This window comes from Aspergillus vadensis (assembly GCF_003184925.1).
Source record: "Aspergillus vadensis CBS 113365 unplaced genomic scaffold BO88scaffold_7, whole genome shotgun sequence".
Lineage (NCBI taxonomy): Eukaryota > Fungi > Ascomycota > Eurotiomycetes > Eurotiales > Aspergillaceae > Aspergillus > Aspergillus vadensis.
The window spans coordinates 307,645-325,415 of NW_020292045.1; the positions used below are offsets into that span (position 1 = coordinate 307,645).

Here is a 17,771-nt window from a genome sequence, read left to right on the forward strand (position 1 = left end):
ATGAAGCAAGGTAGGGGAAAGCTTCCTAATGGGTATTCGGGAGGACACTAACTTGAACACTCTTCGGGTCAGAGAGAGAGTATTCGCAAAATATCACCACACATACATGGGAACCATTCGAGGCTAATGAAGATCAGCCGTACCGATTGATAATAGGGAAGATGGGTGGACTAGTTGGTACATGAGAAGCCACCAGGCCACAAGAAGGAAAATCGAAACAACATCTGTGTTCTATAAATTGCGATGAATATCTTATAAAGATGTGCAAATGTCATATACAAATAACAAAGCCGCCGTGTGCTGAACGACATTCACATGTCCTAAAATGCATTGGACCGCAGCTACGGGTAAGGTGCAGTCGAACCACTGACCCGTGCGAGTCTATGGAAAAAGCCACCCACGCGCTTGTAGTAGATTGTTCTACCCACACAAAATTTATCAGTAACTCGGTTCACAATTCCAAAGTTTGAATGTGGTCAGCTTCCTGTTACATATCGACAATCCATATTGAATGCTTCACTTACAATCTCATACATGTCGACAACGTTGTCTACTAAGTACAGTATGTCAATGGCTTAATTAGTGTATCTATTAGGCTCTGATAAAGTGTTCTTTTCTCTTTGTATATGTTGAGGAAATAAACATATGTAATTGTGAGAGCCACTTAACACGTAAAGGCATTGGTGTTGATTGAGTGAAATCACTTACACAGAGAGAGAAAAAGAACCTTGGGGATGACTGATAAGCGAGTAACTACAAGTTGTGCAATAATTCCACCCTACTTCTGGACAGATACTCAGAAAACAAGTGTCGTGCAATCGGTCGACACAAATATGGGAGCTCCCCTTGAGTGCTACCAAAATTGCGCATCGATAAGCTATATAGGCAGTTATCTGGGCAGCTGCCCCACTAGTTGATTTTTCTACATTCTGTATAACTATGCTTTGCCTTGCCTAGTGCTGTAAATTTACAGTAGTCGGGTGTATAGCTGTGGCGATGAGCCTTCTATGCTGCAGCTTATTGTTCTATTATCTACTTTATATCATTTTCTGTGCAAGTTGGGTGATTGGGGAGTATCCCAGGCGATGATTCCTCACTCGATGGTGATGTATCTGCATCGATAAATTTGACCGTGTTATTTTGCCGGAAGTTCAAAGTGAGTATATCTGTGATTGATGCTATCATCGACACCTGGCTAAATCGCATCCTTCCCAGTGCCTATACCCCACATTGGTGACCAATATTATCACAGAAAGCCTGATCTCTTGCATTTGACTCCTACTGAGCGCCATCGCTTCACGCGGAGCTACTACCAAGTATGGAGCCTTATCCTTCTGGATGAGCCATCTGGAAAACGCCGATATCAGAGTATGCTACTGAAGCACTTACACTTGGCGAGTGAAATACTTGGTTTTATGCTGCGTCTTACTGAAGATCTGGAACCCGCCGTGCCTGTTGGTAAATGGCTTGATCTTCTTTAAGAATTGGACGACTATCTCTATGGACTCTACTATTCTCTATATGGGCAAAAGGTAATACCTTTCAGGGAAGAGGGCAGTTTTGCGAATGCGGGGAATATCAAATATATCTGGGACCATTGCCAGCCCTTTTTCAAGACCACCTTATGCACCTATCCGTGGCGAAAGCCGGCACAAGGGCCTGTAAAGGAGGAACAGGTTTGGAATTATGAGACTGATGAAGAATGAGACTGTATTTGGCCGACCAGTATGCTGGAGGCTTTCTAGGGGCTTGAAGCTGACATACTGTCCTAATCTGGAAGACGAGTGGGCCATAAGGCTAAAGGTTACTTCTTTGAATATACTTCTATCCATGCCGGTCAGAATGAAGTCAAGTTCTCGTGGGACCCCATTGCATCCAACTCCCTACTAAGTCCCTTCATGCATGTTGTTTAACCATGTGATTCTCGTTGAGTGAATATCCTTGTATTTCTGCGTGCCAGTTTATATATCGTACCCATTGATGGACTCTTATCATCTGCACGTATAGAGGAGTATGATTCCGTTATATATGTACAACGTCTGATCTTCGAGGAACGTATTCGGTATATAAATATACTCTATCTAGTGTGAAGTTGTCTTAGGTCTATCTGAAGTCATGTTCTTAAGCTCCTCGACTAAGGGTTGAAGATCCGTTTCGTGGCATACGCACATCTGTAAGTCGAATGTGACCATTCTTGGGTATTACTCGCATTGTGTATAAAACTCTTCTGCTCGATGAAGCCAGGACTTTGTAAATATCAAATGGAGAATGCGTGACATTGCGCACTAGAATAATAACAGCCAGGACAGAAATAAGGAGTGGAACCGTAAACCGGTGCAGTACCATGACATTCTCAATCGCGTCGAAGGCCGGTGTCAAGCTCCAGAGTGCAAGTAGCTGAAACATAGGTAAAGGGGAAGATGGCGGCTAAAGCGCCGCTCGAGCTGGAGAGAGAAAATTGCATGGTGGTGGTTTCCGTGTCTTTATATTGTTTTCTTTGGAGGCTTTTTATGACAATGAACAATTATGTAAAGAGAGATGAGGGCTTTATATATGCAACATTAAAGGTTAAAAGAAACCATTCCCATGAAACTTTGACTGACGTCACTTGCAAGTGGGGGTTATTGATAAGGCATGCTATCCTCTTGATTTATCCTTTCAGAATATGTTCTGAACAAGCTGCAACGACCCACAAAACATGTGTAGTCTACCAAAACATATGCTAACAGTTATTAGTACAAAGCAGCGCTGATCGTATGTGAGGACCGGTGCTAGTGGCTAGGGGCTCTATTGCTTGTTCTGTAACACACCTTGATTTGGGTGGGGGTTGCAGTGGTACTAGAGGCAGCACCGGGGTTATATCCGTGCGTTGAAGCAATCCTCTTCACGATCCGTCTAGGAGTTAGGTCTGGAACACTAACAGTCCAAGGTAAATGTCAGCTGGTCTCACATGCACTGCAGTAAGGTCATAAAAAATGTGCATTGTGAGTCCGTTGACTCAGAACTTCAATTTATGGTCGGTTAGAGTCACTGTTTGAGATGGGAGTGTTAAATTTCAAGATGCACTAGGAGCGTGTTTTGATAGGTTGAGAGTATGCACGAACAGCGAACTGCAGCTAACAAAGAAGCAAGTAAAGGAAGTGAGGGCACAGTTCGCCACTGACCGGAGTGTGGGAGGGCATGCAGAAATTGACAATCACAGTGGGTAGGTACTTATGTACTGTAGATTGTGGCTAATGAATATTTTGAAGGGCCCGACAAGAATACGTGTTACTATGGGTGAGCACTTCTACATACTTGGTTATTTAGGGATCAAGTGACCATTTGATCAGGCATAGTTCCTTTACTGAAGTATACAATCAATAGTTGCATCATGGATATATTACTGTGCATGTTCGTGAATATCATCTTGCTGTGTAAATATTATAGACTATTTACTTCTATGTATTTAGTTGAGATTAATCAAATGGTGCTTTATAAGTAACCAAATGAAGACTAGTTAATATCTAGTACCCACCTACAATCGGGCAACTGCTTTGCTTTGCTGGCCTTATAATGGCTTGAAAAACCCCTCTCCAAAGCTTTACCTGTTTTTTTGAGCGTGTCCTACAGAGACCTGTCGATATATGCATGCACTCGAGCATCTTGGTGGTTAATAAATGTGAGACAATGAGTGATGAAAAGGTGGAACTCATCCCCGAATTACTCCATAATGCAAAGATACTCTCTGTATTAAGTGTGTTTATTGTTTGTTTGCTAAGACTGAATCAGGTAGGATAGTAGCAAGATTACTCTGAGCGAGGAAAAAAGTAAAAGTACTGATGGATGATGAAAGGTATGAAAGAGAAGGGTGGACTTGTTGGTGCAATAGAAGCTATTCAGAGGACGACAAATACCATTGGAACAATCTCCGTGGTAAACAGAATGAAGCGAGTGTTTTAAGAAGATATGTCAGAGTAATCTATATGTCACCCAGCATTTTATGGCTGACAGGAAGTCACATGCTTAAAAGGTTTGTGGCGGGCTGAGTGATGGTATCAGGGTCCTATAGGCCTCGGAAGCACATGCTATCACACTGTGGCTTGACTTAGCACCAACCTTCTGAACCCTGTTAGATTAGATAGTTAATATAAATCTGAGCTACAAGGAAGAAATGCAGCCCGTCCAGCTGCAAATGTATTAAAGGGACCGGGCCACTATCCCCGATGAGGCAATTTGGAAGATCATCAATCAGCTTGATTCGTAGAAGCAATGATAGCGTCATGCGGGGACCACGAGAGTCAGCACCAGTAAATTAGCTGTACAGGCTGAATGTAACATCAATCGGAGAAGGCTGGCAGCTAAGAAGCGGGGTTAAAATGAGGTGATCGAGTCATTATCAAAAATGTGTATAAATCAAATGCATGGGTGTCTGACCGAATCATTCTCTAGTTGCCAAGTGAGCACCACAAACAAACATGAACTTCTTGTACCTTCTCACCCTCCTTTTCACTGCTGCAGTAGCAGTAGCTACAGCAACACCAGCGAAAGTTCTCTTACCAACCAAGCGAGATGGCTCCAGCGTCGTCTCCGCCGTGAACACCATCTCTGCCCAGCTTGTTACCCTCAATACCACCGTGAGCAGCTACCCGGGCGGCATTGAAGGAACACTATCTGCTCTCCAGATTCAAGCGGAAACCATTCAGCTCGAAGTCGATCTGAAGACCGCAATCAAAGTGACCCGGCAGTCTGCCAATTTCACCGACACCGAATCGCAGAAGGTAGCGGAAGCTTTCGTTACGCTGGAGCCACAGATCGCATCTACACTGGCCAACATTGTGTCGAAAAAGTCTGATTTTGATGATGGGCTGTTGGGAATCGCGTCATTGAGTTTCCTGGTCAAGTTCGATCTGCAAGAGTTGAGCATTCTGTCGAAGGCATTGGGGTCAGCGGTACAGGACAAGCTGTCAGGGACGTATGCGGATTTGGCACCATTGATTCTGAATGAGATTTCGACTGCGTTCAAGAAGGCGATTGCGGCTTATTCATAGAGTGGAGGATTCATAGAGTGGAGGATGGGTGTCATTCAGAGCTCAACTTGTAGTTAGGCCTTCTCGTCTGCACGTGTCTTTAAACTTTGTTGAAAATGCTATGGTAATAGAAGCAGGAACATAATTTCTTTCATAACTGGACGTCATCGATCAAATGAATATATAATGTGTTGAACGTTTGTTGATTAGTTGCCACATATTATGAATATACCCGGGTCATTTGTGATGATATATATTAACTTTTGTTGGTCAGAAACCCCTGTCTTAGGCACAAGGTACGTCATGGGAGCCCAGCACGATGCACCAACAATCTTAGCACTGAGGCAGCATTGGGCAGGGTGTCTTTTCTTCCACCTGGACGGTAAGATTATAGTTAGGTCGATTGACCATCACATGATAACGTGGTTGTGTCGTTTGTATGGGAAATTTCATAGATAATTAGAAGTGCTGCGACCGATGTCGGACAGGAGGCAGCTGCGAGGATATGTAGTGTTCAGCTGAAATCCACACCCCATGCACACTGCCCCAAAGAAGGAGCATCCGGGGATGTCCTGGGCCAAATTCCGATGATCAGATGCAGTTGAAATACTTGGGGAGTGGCGAGGGTAGGCCAATAGACCCACTTCAGCTGAATAGATCTCATTCCCGTATCTACGGATTGCAAATTTCAAAACTCCGTACGGAGTCCAGCCACCTCAATCACCGATCGGCGAACCACGTAATGCATTTATACTCTCCACTCTCTCTCTGGCTAGGAGCACTCAATACTTAGTCAAACTTACAGAACATTAGCTTTATCGATTCCATAGTTACGTATACCACACTACATAATATTGGACGCTATCTTAGCGCTAAGTTAGATATACACTTACTGACAAAGCAATATGTTGCGCCTGGGGAATCTATCATGCAAGTGGAGAGGCGGTGAGAATAGAGCTCGTCGAGAAGTTGACTAGTCAAGCAATTGATTATACGCCTCCTCCTATTACAAACCATCTAGCATACATACTGAGTGCCTACCGTGTTTGTTCCTGCATTTCGTCCCGCTACCCACTGCTATCGGCAAGACAGATACCCGGCGGAGTCATTTCCGAGGAAAGTGCAATACAGGAAAGGCCACAAAAGATGAGATTATGGAGGATCCTCGCAAGTGCCTTCAGAAGGATCTCGCTTTCTGGATCATATAATGTTCTTCCAGAAGGACGAAGCTTTGACCGAGAAGGCAGCACCGGCTTTATTAGTCGTTGGACGTTCAGCTGGGCAGGGCCCATTCTATACATTGCCAATCAAACGGGCTCACTCGAAGTTGAAGACCTTCCCCAGGTCCCGAGTGAGTACAGTGCCATAGGTCTACGAAGCGCATTCTCTGTCAAGCAGAGTGATGGATTACAAACGAGCAAGCAGCAATTTATAAGCACTGTATGGCATCTTGCCTATAAAACACTGCCAAGTCTGGCATTGTTGACAGTCGCTTGCGTTGCTTTGGGTTTCGCCCCACAAGCTGCTCTATTCGGTCTTCTGCGTTCCATAGAAGAGGATCGCAGAGGATTTGGTGCGTGGGGATATGTTCTTGGCCTGTGTCTCCCAATTGTAGTATCAGCGGTATTAGACCACAGAAGATACTGGATCTCATATCGATCATTATCACTCCGCTTGCAGAATCATCTTATGGTTGCACTCTTCGACAAAGCAGTCACATTCGACAGCATCTCTGGGACTGGTCCGTCTACGGATGCAGAGAATGACAGTACAGGAAGCAAGCAATGCTCCAGAAACCTAACAAATCTGATGGCAGTAGATGTGAAGCGCGTTTCCGAATTTGTTTCGAACTCTTTCTCAATCTATGAGACACCGCTGCGACTTCTGATATCTTCTGTGGTCCTTATAAGGCTTGTCGGCTGGCAAAGCCTATTCGTCAGTGTTTTGATCCTACTGCTATTATGGCCTTTGAACAACTATGCGATCGAGCGATATTCCCGTTCTCAGAAGGAATTGATGGAATATCGTGATCGCAAGCTTGCCTCTGTCACAGAGGTTCTTCATGGCATTCGTCAAATCAAATTCTCCGCCACGGAGGAGCAATGGGAAGCCAAAATCGAAGCACTACGCACGGGAGAGCTGGATATGCAAAGAGAGGCCTTCCAGTGGAACCTTGTTTTGATGTCATTCTATCTATTGACCCCAACGGTTCTGTCAACGGTGCTGTTGACTGTGTACGCGGTGATACACGGAAGCCTGTCTCCGGCAACAGCGTTTACCGCTATGTCAATCCTGAACACCGTGCAAAACTCACTTAATTCAGTGCCCAGTGTGATCACTGCTGGATTTAACTGTATACATAGCGTCAAGCGCCTTTCTGACTACTTGGACACACTGCAACATGTACCAGCTGTTTTGCCTTCCAAAAGCATTGATTTTTGTAACGCTTCGTTGGCATGGCGAGGAAGCAGTGGTTACAATCCCGACGTCCTGAAAAACCTGAATATGTGTATTCCACAAAATTGTCTGACCCTGATCACGGGGCCCACGGGTGCTGGCAAAAGCCTTCTCTTGGCGTCAATATTGGGAGAGTGTGATATTCTCAGCGGTACGGTCAAAGCGCCAACTGGAAGAGAATGGACCCCAGTATTTGAGACGTACCATGGATGGCTCTTAGAAGGCACCACCGCTTACGTCGCACAAACGCCTTGGATAGAAGCTCTTACCATCCGAGATAATATTTTGTTTGGCCTGCCATTTGACGTTCGAAGGTACAAGCAGGTGATATTTGCATGTGCACTGGAGTCAGATCTGCAAGCAATGGTGGATGGGGATGAGACACACTTGGGGCCAAACGGTGTTAATCTGAGCGGTGGGCAAAAGGCCCGTCTTTGCCTAGCCCGAGCGCTGTATTCCAGAGCAACGGTTCTGCTCCTGGACGATATATTCAGCTCCGTTGATGTACACACGGCTGCCCATTTATGCCAATATGCTCTGGCTGGGCCACTTGCACGGGATAGGACGCGTATTCTCGTTACTCATCATGTGTCCTTATGCCGGGATCATGCTCAAGGCATAGTCCACGTTGATGGGGGGACCGCACACTTCAGTCCCTTAGCGAACCCAGAAACAAAAGACGGGGTGGACGACAGTTGGACGGATTATCTTAATATGAAGCCTTTCGTAAAGGGAGTCAGCTACAGCAGCTCCGATAATGATGCGACCGTCAGATCGTCCCAAAAGTTCATTGTCGAAGAGACTAGGGAGAAAGGAGCTGTCAAATGGGCCGTCCTGCAAAATTATGTCCAGCAGAGCGGTACTCGTTCCTACTGGATGTGCTTAGTGATGGCGTTTCTAACCTATAGCATACTCATGCTGAGCAGGGTAAGTGCCTAACTCCCAAGTCAAGACAGAAACAGTACTCATTCTCTCACAGACCTGGTGGCTGGGGAAATGGAGCCAATCCTACCAGATCCCAACACCGAATGAGCAACACAATGTGTCATACTACGCCAAAGTCTACATTATCTTGTCTGTACTAGTGTGCATAGTCGGTGCAACTCGCAGTTACTTCGCGATGATGGGTTCTTTAAGGGCTTCGGAGGTTCTCTTCCGTCGCTTTCTTCACCAAGTTCTCCGGATGCCCTTGCGTTGGATTGACACAGTCCCAGTTGGACGGATACTCAACCGCTTCTCAAACGACTTCAATCTCGTGGACTCTCAAATGGGGGACGACATGCGAGCCATTTTATCCTACGGAATGGATGTTGTGATGGCTGTAGTCCCAAGCCTAATTATCAACCCACTGTCACTCGTTTCCAGCTTGATTCTTGGGTTGATTACCGCTAGGTACGCTAATTGGTACTTGGTAGCTGCACGAGAGATAAAACGTCTCGACAGCGTGGCCCGCAGTCCGATTTACGACCATCTCGAATCGTGCATGGCCGGTTTGTGGACGATCCGAGCTTTTGGGAAAGCTCGTGTCTACCAGGAACAGTTCCGACAGCGCTTAGATCGCCGAGCACGTACTCAATGGCACAGTTGGCTATTCAATCAGTGGTTAGCCGTCCGGTTGGATATGATCGGGGCTGCATTTACTGCGATTTGCGCGGCTGCTGTGGTTTTGCTTGAGGTCGAGGCTTCAACTGCCGGGTTCGCCATTAATTTCACACTGAAGCTCACTCAGTCGATATCGTTTGGGATTCGCAATTATGCGTCTTTGGAACTCGATCTGAACAGTGTGGAAAGAGTCTTAGAGTACTGCCATTTGGAGACTGAGAGCGATGGTGGCAATCCCGCCCCTGCCGGCTGGCCCTACAATGGAACACTCGAGGTCAGGAACTTATCAGTACAGTATGCACCTGACATAGAGCCAGCACTACATAATGTCACTTTCAAAGTGGGAAGTAACCAGCGCATCGGCATAGTTGGAAGAACTGGAGCCGGAAAGTCATCCTTAGCCCTGGCACTGTTCCGCGTTCTCGAGCCATGCGCAGGACAGATTCTCATCGATGGTCTTGATATCTCTACCATCCGACTACATGACATCCGAAGTCGACTGGCCATTATCCCACAGTCTCCATTCCTCTTCAAAGGAACAGTGAGGTCGAACCTTGATCCCTCAGGCAACTGTGAAGACTCAGAACTCACCTCCGCTCTTTCCCGTGTCAATTGGAGCAGTTTCACGTCCTTGGACAACAACCAGCACATACGCACTAATATAACTCCTGGACAAGAAGCCTCAATACTGAATGATCCAGTATCTGACGGAGGCTCCAACCTTTCACACGGCCAACGACAGCTCCTTTGCCTAGCGCGCGAACTGCTCCGAATGCCGCGTATATTGGTCCTAGATGAAGCGACATCCGCAGTGGATAAGGAAACAGACGGTCTCGTGCAACGCTCAATCCGGTCGGAGTTCGGTCGGAACGGCACTACGTTGCTGGTGGTTGCTCATCGCCTCAGTACAGTTGCTGACTTTGACCGTATTCTTGTGTTGGGAGGCGGAACTGTGCTGGAGTTCGGTAGTCCCGCGGAGCTCATGCGTCGGAAGAATGGTGCTTTCAGGGACATGGTGGAGACGGATGCAGAGAGGGAATTGCTATACAGGGAAATTTTTGCTAGTCGGAAATAGATGTAGTGTTAGTGGTGAGGGTATCTATTCAGATTCATACCCTATTGTTATCTGTTTTCATTAGCCTGATTAAGCCTGTTGGGTAGATAATATCCTATCTATGCGTGTTCTTCATTGTACGAAACAGTTAAATGGCCACAACCGCTATCAAACCGCCGAAAACTTGCAGATACACTTGGAACATTGCATGGTTCTGTAAAGCGCGTTGTCGCTGCACCTTTCACGCACAACCAACAAAAACAAATAGATGCAGTCCACAGGCACAGGCACCTGACCAATTCCGTACGGGTCCGAAGGCATTGCATTTCCTCCTCAAATTCTATCACCATTTGCTTCTTCCCTTTTATCTATGCTTCTATATGAATCCCCCACATATAGTATACCCCACTAGCTGAGTAAGTCTTCCAATTCAAAGAACACCCAAGCTTCCGCACACGATGATAAATACCTCTACCACATCTTTCCAGCTCACCATTTTATCCGAAGGGCGATGGAACTTGCTCGGCCGATAAACCCCATCCGTATCTTTACTCAGCAATTGGCGTCTCTCGGGCACAGTGGGCGGTTGCGCCATATACCGCACAGGCACGGAGAGCTTCATGATAGCAGAGAACAGAAACACAACTGCACCAGGGCTAGGTGAAACCAAAGTGCCCTCCACAGTTCTTTCCGCCCTGGTAGCACAGAACCAGGACCGCCAGATAACAGGTACCATCGCATAGAAAAACCACACCACATACATAAGGATCATCGGAGTGCATACGCGAGTCCAGAATGGCTTTCGGTGACGGGCCGATCGCTCGTTTATGGGGGAGACTACCGTGCCGGTGATTTCAAAGCTAACGATGTTGCCGGGTATCCAGGAGCGGAAAATGCGGGTGGCGTTTACTGTAAAGAAGTTAGCTTGTGCTATGGCGGTAGTGCGATATGGGATCCGCGGAAGGAACTTACGTGGCGTGTTCCAGAACCGGTTTGATTGTTGGTTCTTGGCTGCTTGGATACCGATACCGCCGTGCATGCGGATGTAGCAGAATTTGTGCAGTATAGTGGCCATCAGAAGAACAAGGTATAGTCGTCGCATCTGTTGTTCCTGCGAGACGGATGCGGTGTTCGTTTCTGATATCACAGGCCATGAGATCCACGGAACAAAGAGAATCATGAGTATGTTCGGAATAGCTGTGTAGGTTTTGACGACATGGCAGAAGCCTACGATGCGCTGTAGAAGGCTTCTCTGACCGGGGACACCGGTGTTGAAGAAGAACCAACCAAGCTTTCGGTATGAAAGGATGTTTCCATCCGTCTGCCTGAGGTTAATGACAAATACTTGGAATTATAAACTGGTACACTTACCCATCGCGCGCGTTGCTTGAACCACGCAGCCAAGGAATCAGGAGCCAGGCCATACTGCACTTCGTCTCTCACAAACGTAATGCGCCAGCCTTTGTCGGCCAGAAGCCAAGCACATAGGATATCTTCACCTGCATTTTGCAGAGGCCAGCCACCGATGCTATCCAAAGCGCTGCGCCGCATGACATGTGCAGCATGTTCCTCCCAAACTGTCATTGATCGGCTCAGACAGACCCGCGAAGACATTTGTGTCCTGTCCGAGGGGATCACCCTTGGGAGCATTGTAGAATCGCTGCATCCGTGTTAGCCAACTACACGAAAAAAGATTGGAAAGAGCGGGTATTTATACCTGCGGTGGCACAGCCATAGCTGCACTTCCGTCCACCAGCAACTGAGGAACAACACGCCTCAGCCAGTCTTTGACGGGGATCATATCCACATCCAGGCCTGCAACGAACTCGGAACCTCCGTTCCGACGAGCACTCTCTTCCAGGCCGTATCGCAGGTTACCCGCCTTGTAATAATGTGGGACACCAGGCGGCTTCTCCCGAGCAAGGTACACAACTTTCTGAAAGCCATGTCGCCCGTTATTGAACCTCTTTACTGCCTTTTTCACCTCGGTATCCCTCGCATCATCGTGTAGAAAAACACGGAATCGGTCTTGAGGATAATCTTGAGAAGCCGCACCAGCGATCGTGTCCATAATAACATCCAGAGGCTCTCCGCAACAGGTAATGCAGATGTCGACTGTTGGCGCATGCTCTCCATGCAGATAGAAAGAGGGCCGATGGACCGGTCTCCGGCCCCATCCGATATAAAGGAACGTCTCAAACCGTGAGAGGAACTCCAATATAGTACTTATCACTTCTATCAACACATTGAGCCACAAGAAGCTCCAGACGGCAATATTTGGTATTGACAGGCTCAGGGTGAGCTTCACCCGCCCCGCCAAGTAGCCGAAGTAAAGCACCCAAGTCGTCAGATGAGCGCACACTAGTCTTGGAGAATCTAACGGAAATTGCCCCAAGTTATGTGGTCTCTTCTCAATGTGGTAAGGTGGGCATGTTTGGAGGTCGATTTTCTTCTTCTCCTGCTGGTTTAAATCACTTGTAACGGTTTCGGTGTATGATCCCGACATTGCGATGCCTCTGTGGAATCTTAGTGACTGGTATGTGGGATGTACATCTGGATAGCACGAAAGATAAATAGTCTACTGCTACTGCGCTTTGTACTTCTTTTTCTTTATTGTGGCCACCCGCAGGCTCATATTCCAAAAAGGTACAATCCACATTGATCAGCACACATGGTCAAATGTCTATATTGACCGCATTCTGCCGCCGATAACGGATGACCCTAGTCAGTGCCCCGGGCAAATCTTTCGGCATCCATCTTGATTCTGACTGGTGATACATCTACTTTATCACTGCAGCGCCCCACCTTAGCTAGTAAGTTTCGTCACGACCGATCCGCCCGATCGGGTTCAGCTGAGGCTGAGGTGGGGCGGCTGTACTGTGTGGTCCGTAGCCGCGATTGAATAGATGTGCTCTGGTATTTGCAACTCAACACTTCCAGATCGTCGAATTAGTGCTTACACAGGTAGAATGCAGGGGGGGGCAATCAAGTCCCGAAAATCAGGTAAGATGACACTGAAAGGAACAAAAGCAATAACGTCTATCGGCAGCTCAGCTACACGGATAACCCGACAACTCCCCGAAATCGGGTCACCCGCGGGTAAGAAAATAATGGAAATGGAATGAAATCTGCAAAATATGTACATCCCTAGTCCAAAGAGTAATTCTAATTGGGGGGAAAAGGGGGATTGCTTGCAATTCTGCCCAGATTGTCAAAAGAAGATGACAAGATGTGCTGAGGGCATTAGCCCGTAGTACAGGGGTGGTTGTTGCATGGGGTTCTTTTGCATAAGTACCAGTTCTGTTTAAAATGTGTCATTCATGATTCGAGCATTGTATGTCAGACTATGCGCGTATGTCATGCACTAATGTGGATGCGGTCTTCGCAATCACGGCTTGTTGGCATACTACTCCCTACATGGACTCTCATCTTGCCGTAGCCTCTAGTCTACTGCTTAGCCGTGAAGTTGTGGGACCAAATAGACTGGGAAATGTATTCAGAACCAGCCAAGCCACTATAACATGCCAAAGTCACCGGAGGCACACCACTTGCAAGCTGCTAGCCAGGTTTAGAAATCAGATTGAGTTTGGAGAAGATAGTGTTAGCTGTGTTTGTCAGAGCCTTGGCCGAAATGCGATCTTCGGGATTTGCACTTGCATTAGCGAGGTACCACATCTGAGCCTACTGAACTTACGTTTCATGAGAATTATATCGAGACTCACCGCTATTCAAGCTGATAAGGAATTTGTCCGAGTGTGACAATGTGATAACAGATAACAATCGCTGAGGTTGCATCACTAGCCGGTGGCGTAATCGCACAAGATCCATCGGGCGCACGGAGCCTGTATAAGACTAATTTAAATTGAAGAGCTGTAATATACTGATCTGCAGTTTCTGTCTGAGAACCTTAAGCAATGAACTCGGTCGGATTTCTGGTTATGTACCACATCAATCTCAACGATCAGTAAGGTCAGGATAACGATGAAAATGCGCTTCGAGTGGACTCGATCTCTTTTCATCTGGGACCGAGGTAGCTCCAGAGATATTAATGCAATCGACTACGGCTAAGTTGGGTTGTGAATGGTAGGTTCAATACTCATCGCCGCAACAACTCCGTATTCAGATACCATGAACATGGTAATTTGAAAGCAGGGACTTATAATTTTCGAAATCACTCGTCTAGCCCGGGTGGAGCACGAATATCCCTGCCTAGAGTGGAAATGAGATAGATCACTCCCGATGCTGCGATGGGGTGGCGGGGTCAAGCTGGATAGATGGTTCTACCCCATTCCCGCAATTGGCGGTCCTACCAGCAGATAGAAATTGGAGAAAAGACTCTATCCCTCTAGATAAGTTTGCCCATGCTCTGTATAACAAAGCCAGCAAGGCAACTCAGCTTCAGTGCATTGAGAGGATACGGGGTGAGCTTCAATATGGACAGAAGAGTTCCTATTAAAGACGCCTTAGAGGCCACGACCTCGAACGATATTATCATCTGCGGAACCGTACAAAATGTACAAAGCGGTGAGGAATGCACAGCTATCACTATTAATGATGGCTCAACCATCTCATCAATCCAAGCTCGAATGCCCGCCGTTCGGTCAGATGATGATTCTTCACTCTCACTGGGAGCTACAATCCAACTCCAGGGCAGACTCGAGCCCCGTGAGGCAACATCATGCCTTAGTCACCAGAAGCAGCAAGCAACCTTCAACGTGAAAGACTTCACTATCGTTGGTCCAGCCGACTCTGCCTTCCCTCTTTCTCACCGTCAACCGTCTCCGGAATTCCTACACCTCAACCCACACTTGCGTATCCGCACCCCACAACATGCCCTCATGGCACGATTTCGCTCCACTGTTGTGAGCGCACTTTCCAACCTCTTTGACACACACCCGGACGGACCATTCTATCAGGTACATCTTCCCATGCTCACCTGGACGGACTGTGAAGGAGGCGCGGAAGTGTTTGCCGCTCCAACGCAGCGTTCCAAGCGTGCCGACAAGGAGATGACCGACACCTACTTTGGTTCCCGAAAATACCTCAATGTCTCTGCGGTCTTCCATGCAGAAGCATTCGTACAGGGTCTCGATCGTATCTGGACGTTAAGCCCTTGCTGGAGAGCAGAACGGACGGACAGTAGCCGTCATCTGGCTGAGTTTTGGATGCTTGAGGTAGCAATGAATTACATTGATTCTCTAGAGCCACTATTCAACCTTATGGAAGAGACTTTACGCAGTATTGTTTCACGCTTGAAGGCCAGTCCAGCAGGACAAGAAATCCTTGCCGAATCGGGGTCCGACGAGCTTCTTCAGCGGTGGGAGAAGCTATTATCGCCCAATTGGCCTCGAATCACTTTTTCCGAGGCGACAAAGCTTCTTGAGCCTTTTCGTGCAACAAATGTAATCTCCCCGGCAGCTAGAGTACAAGACGTCACCCCAGAAGAGGAAAAGTACCTTTGCGATCATTTCAATTCCCCCGTCTTCCTGACACACTTCCCAACCCAGATTCGGCTCTTCCAGGCTGCCCAATCTGCCAAAGACATAAGCGAAATACCGCCCGGACAAGACTTCCCTCCTGATCAGACAACTGAGTCCTTCGATCTCCTCCTACCAGGGATCGGAGAAATATGCAGCGGGGGCCTAAGGGAACATCGTCTGGATATTTTGATTGATACTATGCGCAAGAAACGGTTTCTACGGGGGCAGAAGCCCGGTCCTGTGCCAGAACGGAATGCCCCTGTGGATGCGAAGCCGTACCCTTACCTCCATCCTGGAGAGGAACTTCAGTCGGTGGAATGGTTCGCCGACTTGCGCCGGTGGGGAACGTCGCCGCACGGGGGCTTCGGGATTGGCTTTGAACGACTTTTGCAGTATCTGACAGGGACGGAGTCGGTTAGAGAGGTAATATCGTTTCCGAGATACTTTGGGGTGTGTGGATGCTGAGATTCATGTGCGTATGTAAGGCGGTCTGCGGGGTATTCAATTACCAAATATTTAGTTAGCTTCCTAGGTTACTAGTCATCAATACATTGTAGATGTGCTAAGATTTGTATTTTTTCCGCGCGATTGAAGTTGTAATACTGTGTCGGATTCATCATCATGGCTAAGTTGGTGATGCAGAATCGTATGACCATATCAATGCCCTGTTATACCACGTCAATATAGTATCCATTTCCTCATATATTAGAGCAATCTGGACAATAACGCCATATTTGAAAAGGTCATTAGACGCTGATATTGATCGAGCTTCGAGGGCATCCAAAAAGGGACAGGAGTCAGTGATAAGCTTCTGGCTGCGGGAATGTCTCGTTACGCCCGCAGCCGGAGCCGTACCCCTTGACTGTCACGGGTGCATGAGCCATGCTTTAACTCTAGACATTAAAGTGCATTATTCATGCTTTTTCCAATTTACCGCTACTAAGCATCTACTATGCCGCCAAGGAGCCACCGGTCATCGATTTCGCACGTATGCTGGCCAACTACAAGTATATATAGAAATACATTTCAGTACCTAAACGCGAACACAACAGCATTACAGCAGCAGGTTAGATCTTTTCCGCGGGCGGATAAAGTCCCCCTTTGGATGATTTATTCCCCAGTTTGCCATGGTCAAGATAATTCGTTTGGAGAAAGTCGACGGTCTTCTCAGAATCGAGACCTCGTTCAGCGATATAGTGTTTTTCGATGAAAGCAACGGTGTCAAGTCCAACGGCTATAGCAAGAACACAATCAGCATATATCGCAGAATTAGTATGGTATAGGGCATGGCATACCATCCATCATCTTGCAAGGCAGAGTCCCTCCCTTCACAAACATCTCAGTCCACAGTGAGTCAATCTCACTCGGTGTCGAAACATCCTCAGCCAGAATGGTAAGAGCCTCGCGCTTAACAGCAGCCCACAAACGGTTGAAAATGAACCCAGTAGATTCCTTCCTTGCAATGTAAGGCTTGGTCGCCACTTCTTTCGAGCGATCAGCCATGAAATGAAGAATTGATGGCTCTGTGAATCCATCCGTCATCAGTTCCACAACCATGACCTGTGGAGGCATGTAGTAGTGCATGTTCATGATACGGGTCTTCGTTGCTTCCGACACCTTATCCAGCATTTCTGAGGAGCGATAAGAGGATGAATTGGTTGCCAGAATGCAGTCTGTCGGGGCATGTTTCTCTAGCTCTGCGAAGGTGTCGATCTTGAGTTGGAGTACCTCAGGAACGCACTCTATGACGAGCCACGCATTCTCTAACGCCTGTGCCAAATCCTCAAATGCTGTGATGGGGCCGGGGCTCGCTCCTGTATGTACTGCATATGAGGCGACATTCTCATTCACATAGGTGATGCAGTCTGCGCACTGCTGGGTGCTCGGGTCGCGGACGTGGACGTTGTAGCCTGCTGATGCCCAGATGCAGGCTGGAAAGTTGGTTAGCTGTGTCATGCATTGTTTGTCAATCTGGAGGCCAGGATCATATACCGATACGACGTCCTAAAACACCACCACCGAGAACTGCTACAGGACGTTCGCGGTAGTTCTTAGGTGGTTGCCAGGTTGAAGTCATTGTTGCAGGTACGGTTGGTGTATGGTCCTCTTGGTTTGGTGTCTCGATTGAAGCTGAATGTAAAGTTAGAATCTATTGTATATCCAGAGAGC

The 17,771-nt window shown here is 47.3% G+C and overlaps 5 protein-coding genes across 5 annotated transcripts; 3 read left to right on the forward strand and 2 right to left on the reverse strand.

The window, feature by feature from the left end:
* Positions 1 to 4,186: 4,186 nt before the first annotated feature.
* On the forward strand, positions 4,187 to 5,246 carry BO88DRAFT_251443 (cell wall mannoprotein 1 family protein). The gene is made up of 2 exons (XM_025702220.1): positions 4,187 to 4,363; positions 4,432 to 5,246. Exon 2 carries the CDS (start codon positions 4,458 to 4,460, stop codon positions 5,028 to 5,030), a length of 573 nt encoding a protein of 190 aa, XP_025564403.1. The 5' UTR covers positions 4,187 to 4,363; positions 4,432 to 4,457; the 3' UTR covers positions 5,031 to 5,246.
* Positions 5,247 to 6,155: 909 nt separating this feature from the next.
* Positions 6,156 to 10,143, forward strand: BO88DRAFT_479775 (P-loop containing nucleoside triphosphate hydrolase protein; the record flags this gene model as incomplete). Its single annotated transcript, XM_025712098.1, has 2 exons — positions 6,156 to 8,393; positions 8,446 to 10,143. 2 exons carry the CDS (start codon positions 6,156 to 6,158, stop codon positions 10,141 to 10,143), a joined length of 3,936 nt encoding a protein of 1,311 aa, XP_025564404.1.
* Positions 10,144 to 10,552: 409 nt separating this feature from the next.
* On the reverse strand, positions 10,553 to 12,628 carry BO88DRAFT_413615 (glycosyltransferase family 2 protein; the record flags this gene model as incomplete). Its single annotated transcript, XM_025708136.1, has 5 exons — positions 10,553 to 11,031; positions 11,095 to 11,443; positions 11,494 to 11,699; positions 11,725 to 11,782; positions 11,840 to 12,628. 5 exons carry the CDS (start codon positions 12,626 to 12,628, stop codon positions 10,553 to 10,555), a joined length of 1,881 nt encoding a protein of 626 aa, XP_025564405.1.
* A 1,927-nt stretch (positions 12,629 to 14,555) lies between these two features.
* BO88DRAFT_336378 (class II aaRS and biotin synthetase) lies at positions 14,556 to 16,067 on the forward strand (the record flags this gene model as incomplete). The annotated part of the gene is made up of 1 exon (XM_025702899.1): positions 14,556 to 16,067. One exon carries the CDS (start codon positions 14,556 to 14,558, stop codon positions 16,065 to 16,067), a length of 1,512 nt encoding a protein of 503 aa, XP_025564406.1.
* Positions 16,068 to 16,669: 602 nt separating this feature from the next.
* BO88DRAFT_336919 (3-hydroxyacyl-CoA dehydrogenase family protein) lies at positions 16,670 to 17,679 on the reverse strand (the record flags this gene model as incomplete). The annotated part of the gene is made up of 3 exons (XM_025702915.1): positions 16,670 to 16,836; positions 16,898 to 17,533; positions 17,595 to 17,679. The coding sequence occupies 3 exons, from the start codon at positions 17,677 to 17,679 to the stop codon at positions 16,670 to 16,672; spliced, it is 888 nt and encodes a 295-aa protein (XP_025564407.1).
* Positions 17,680 to 17,771: the final 92 nt, after the last annotated feature.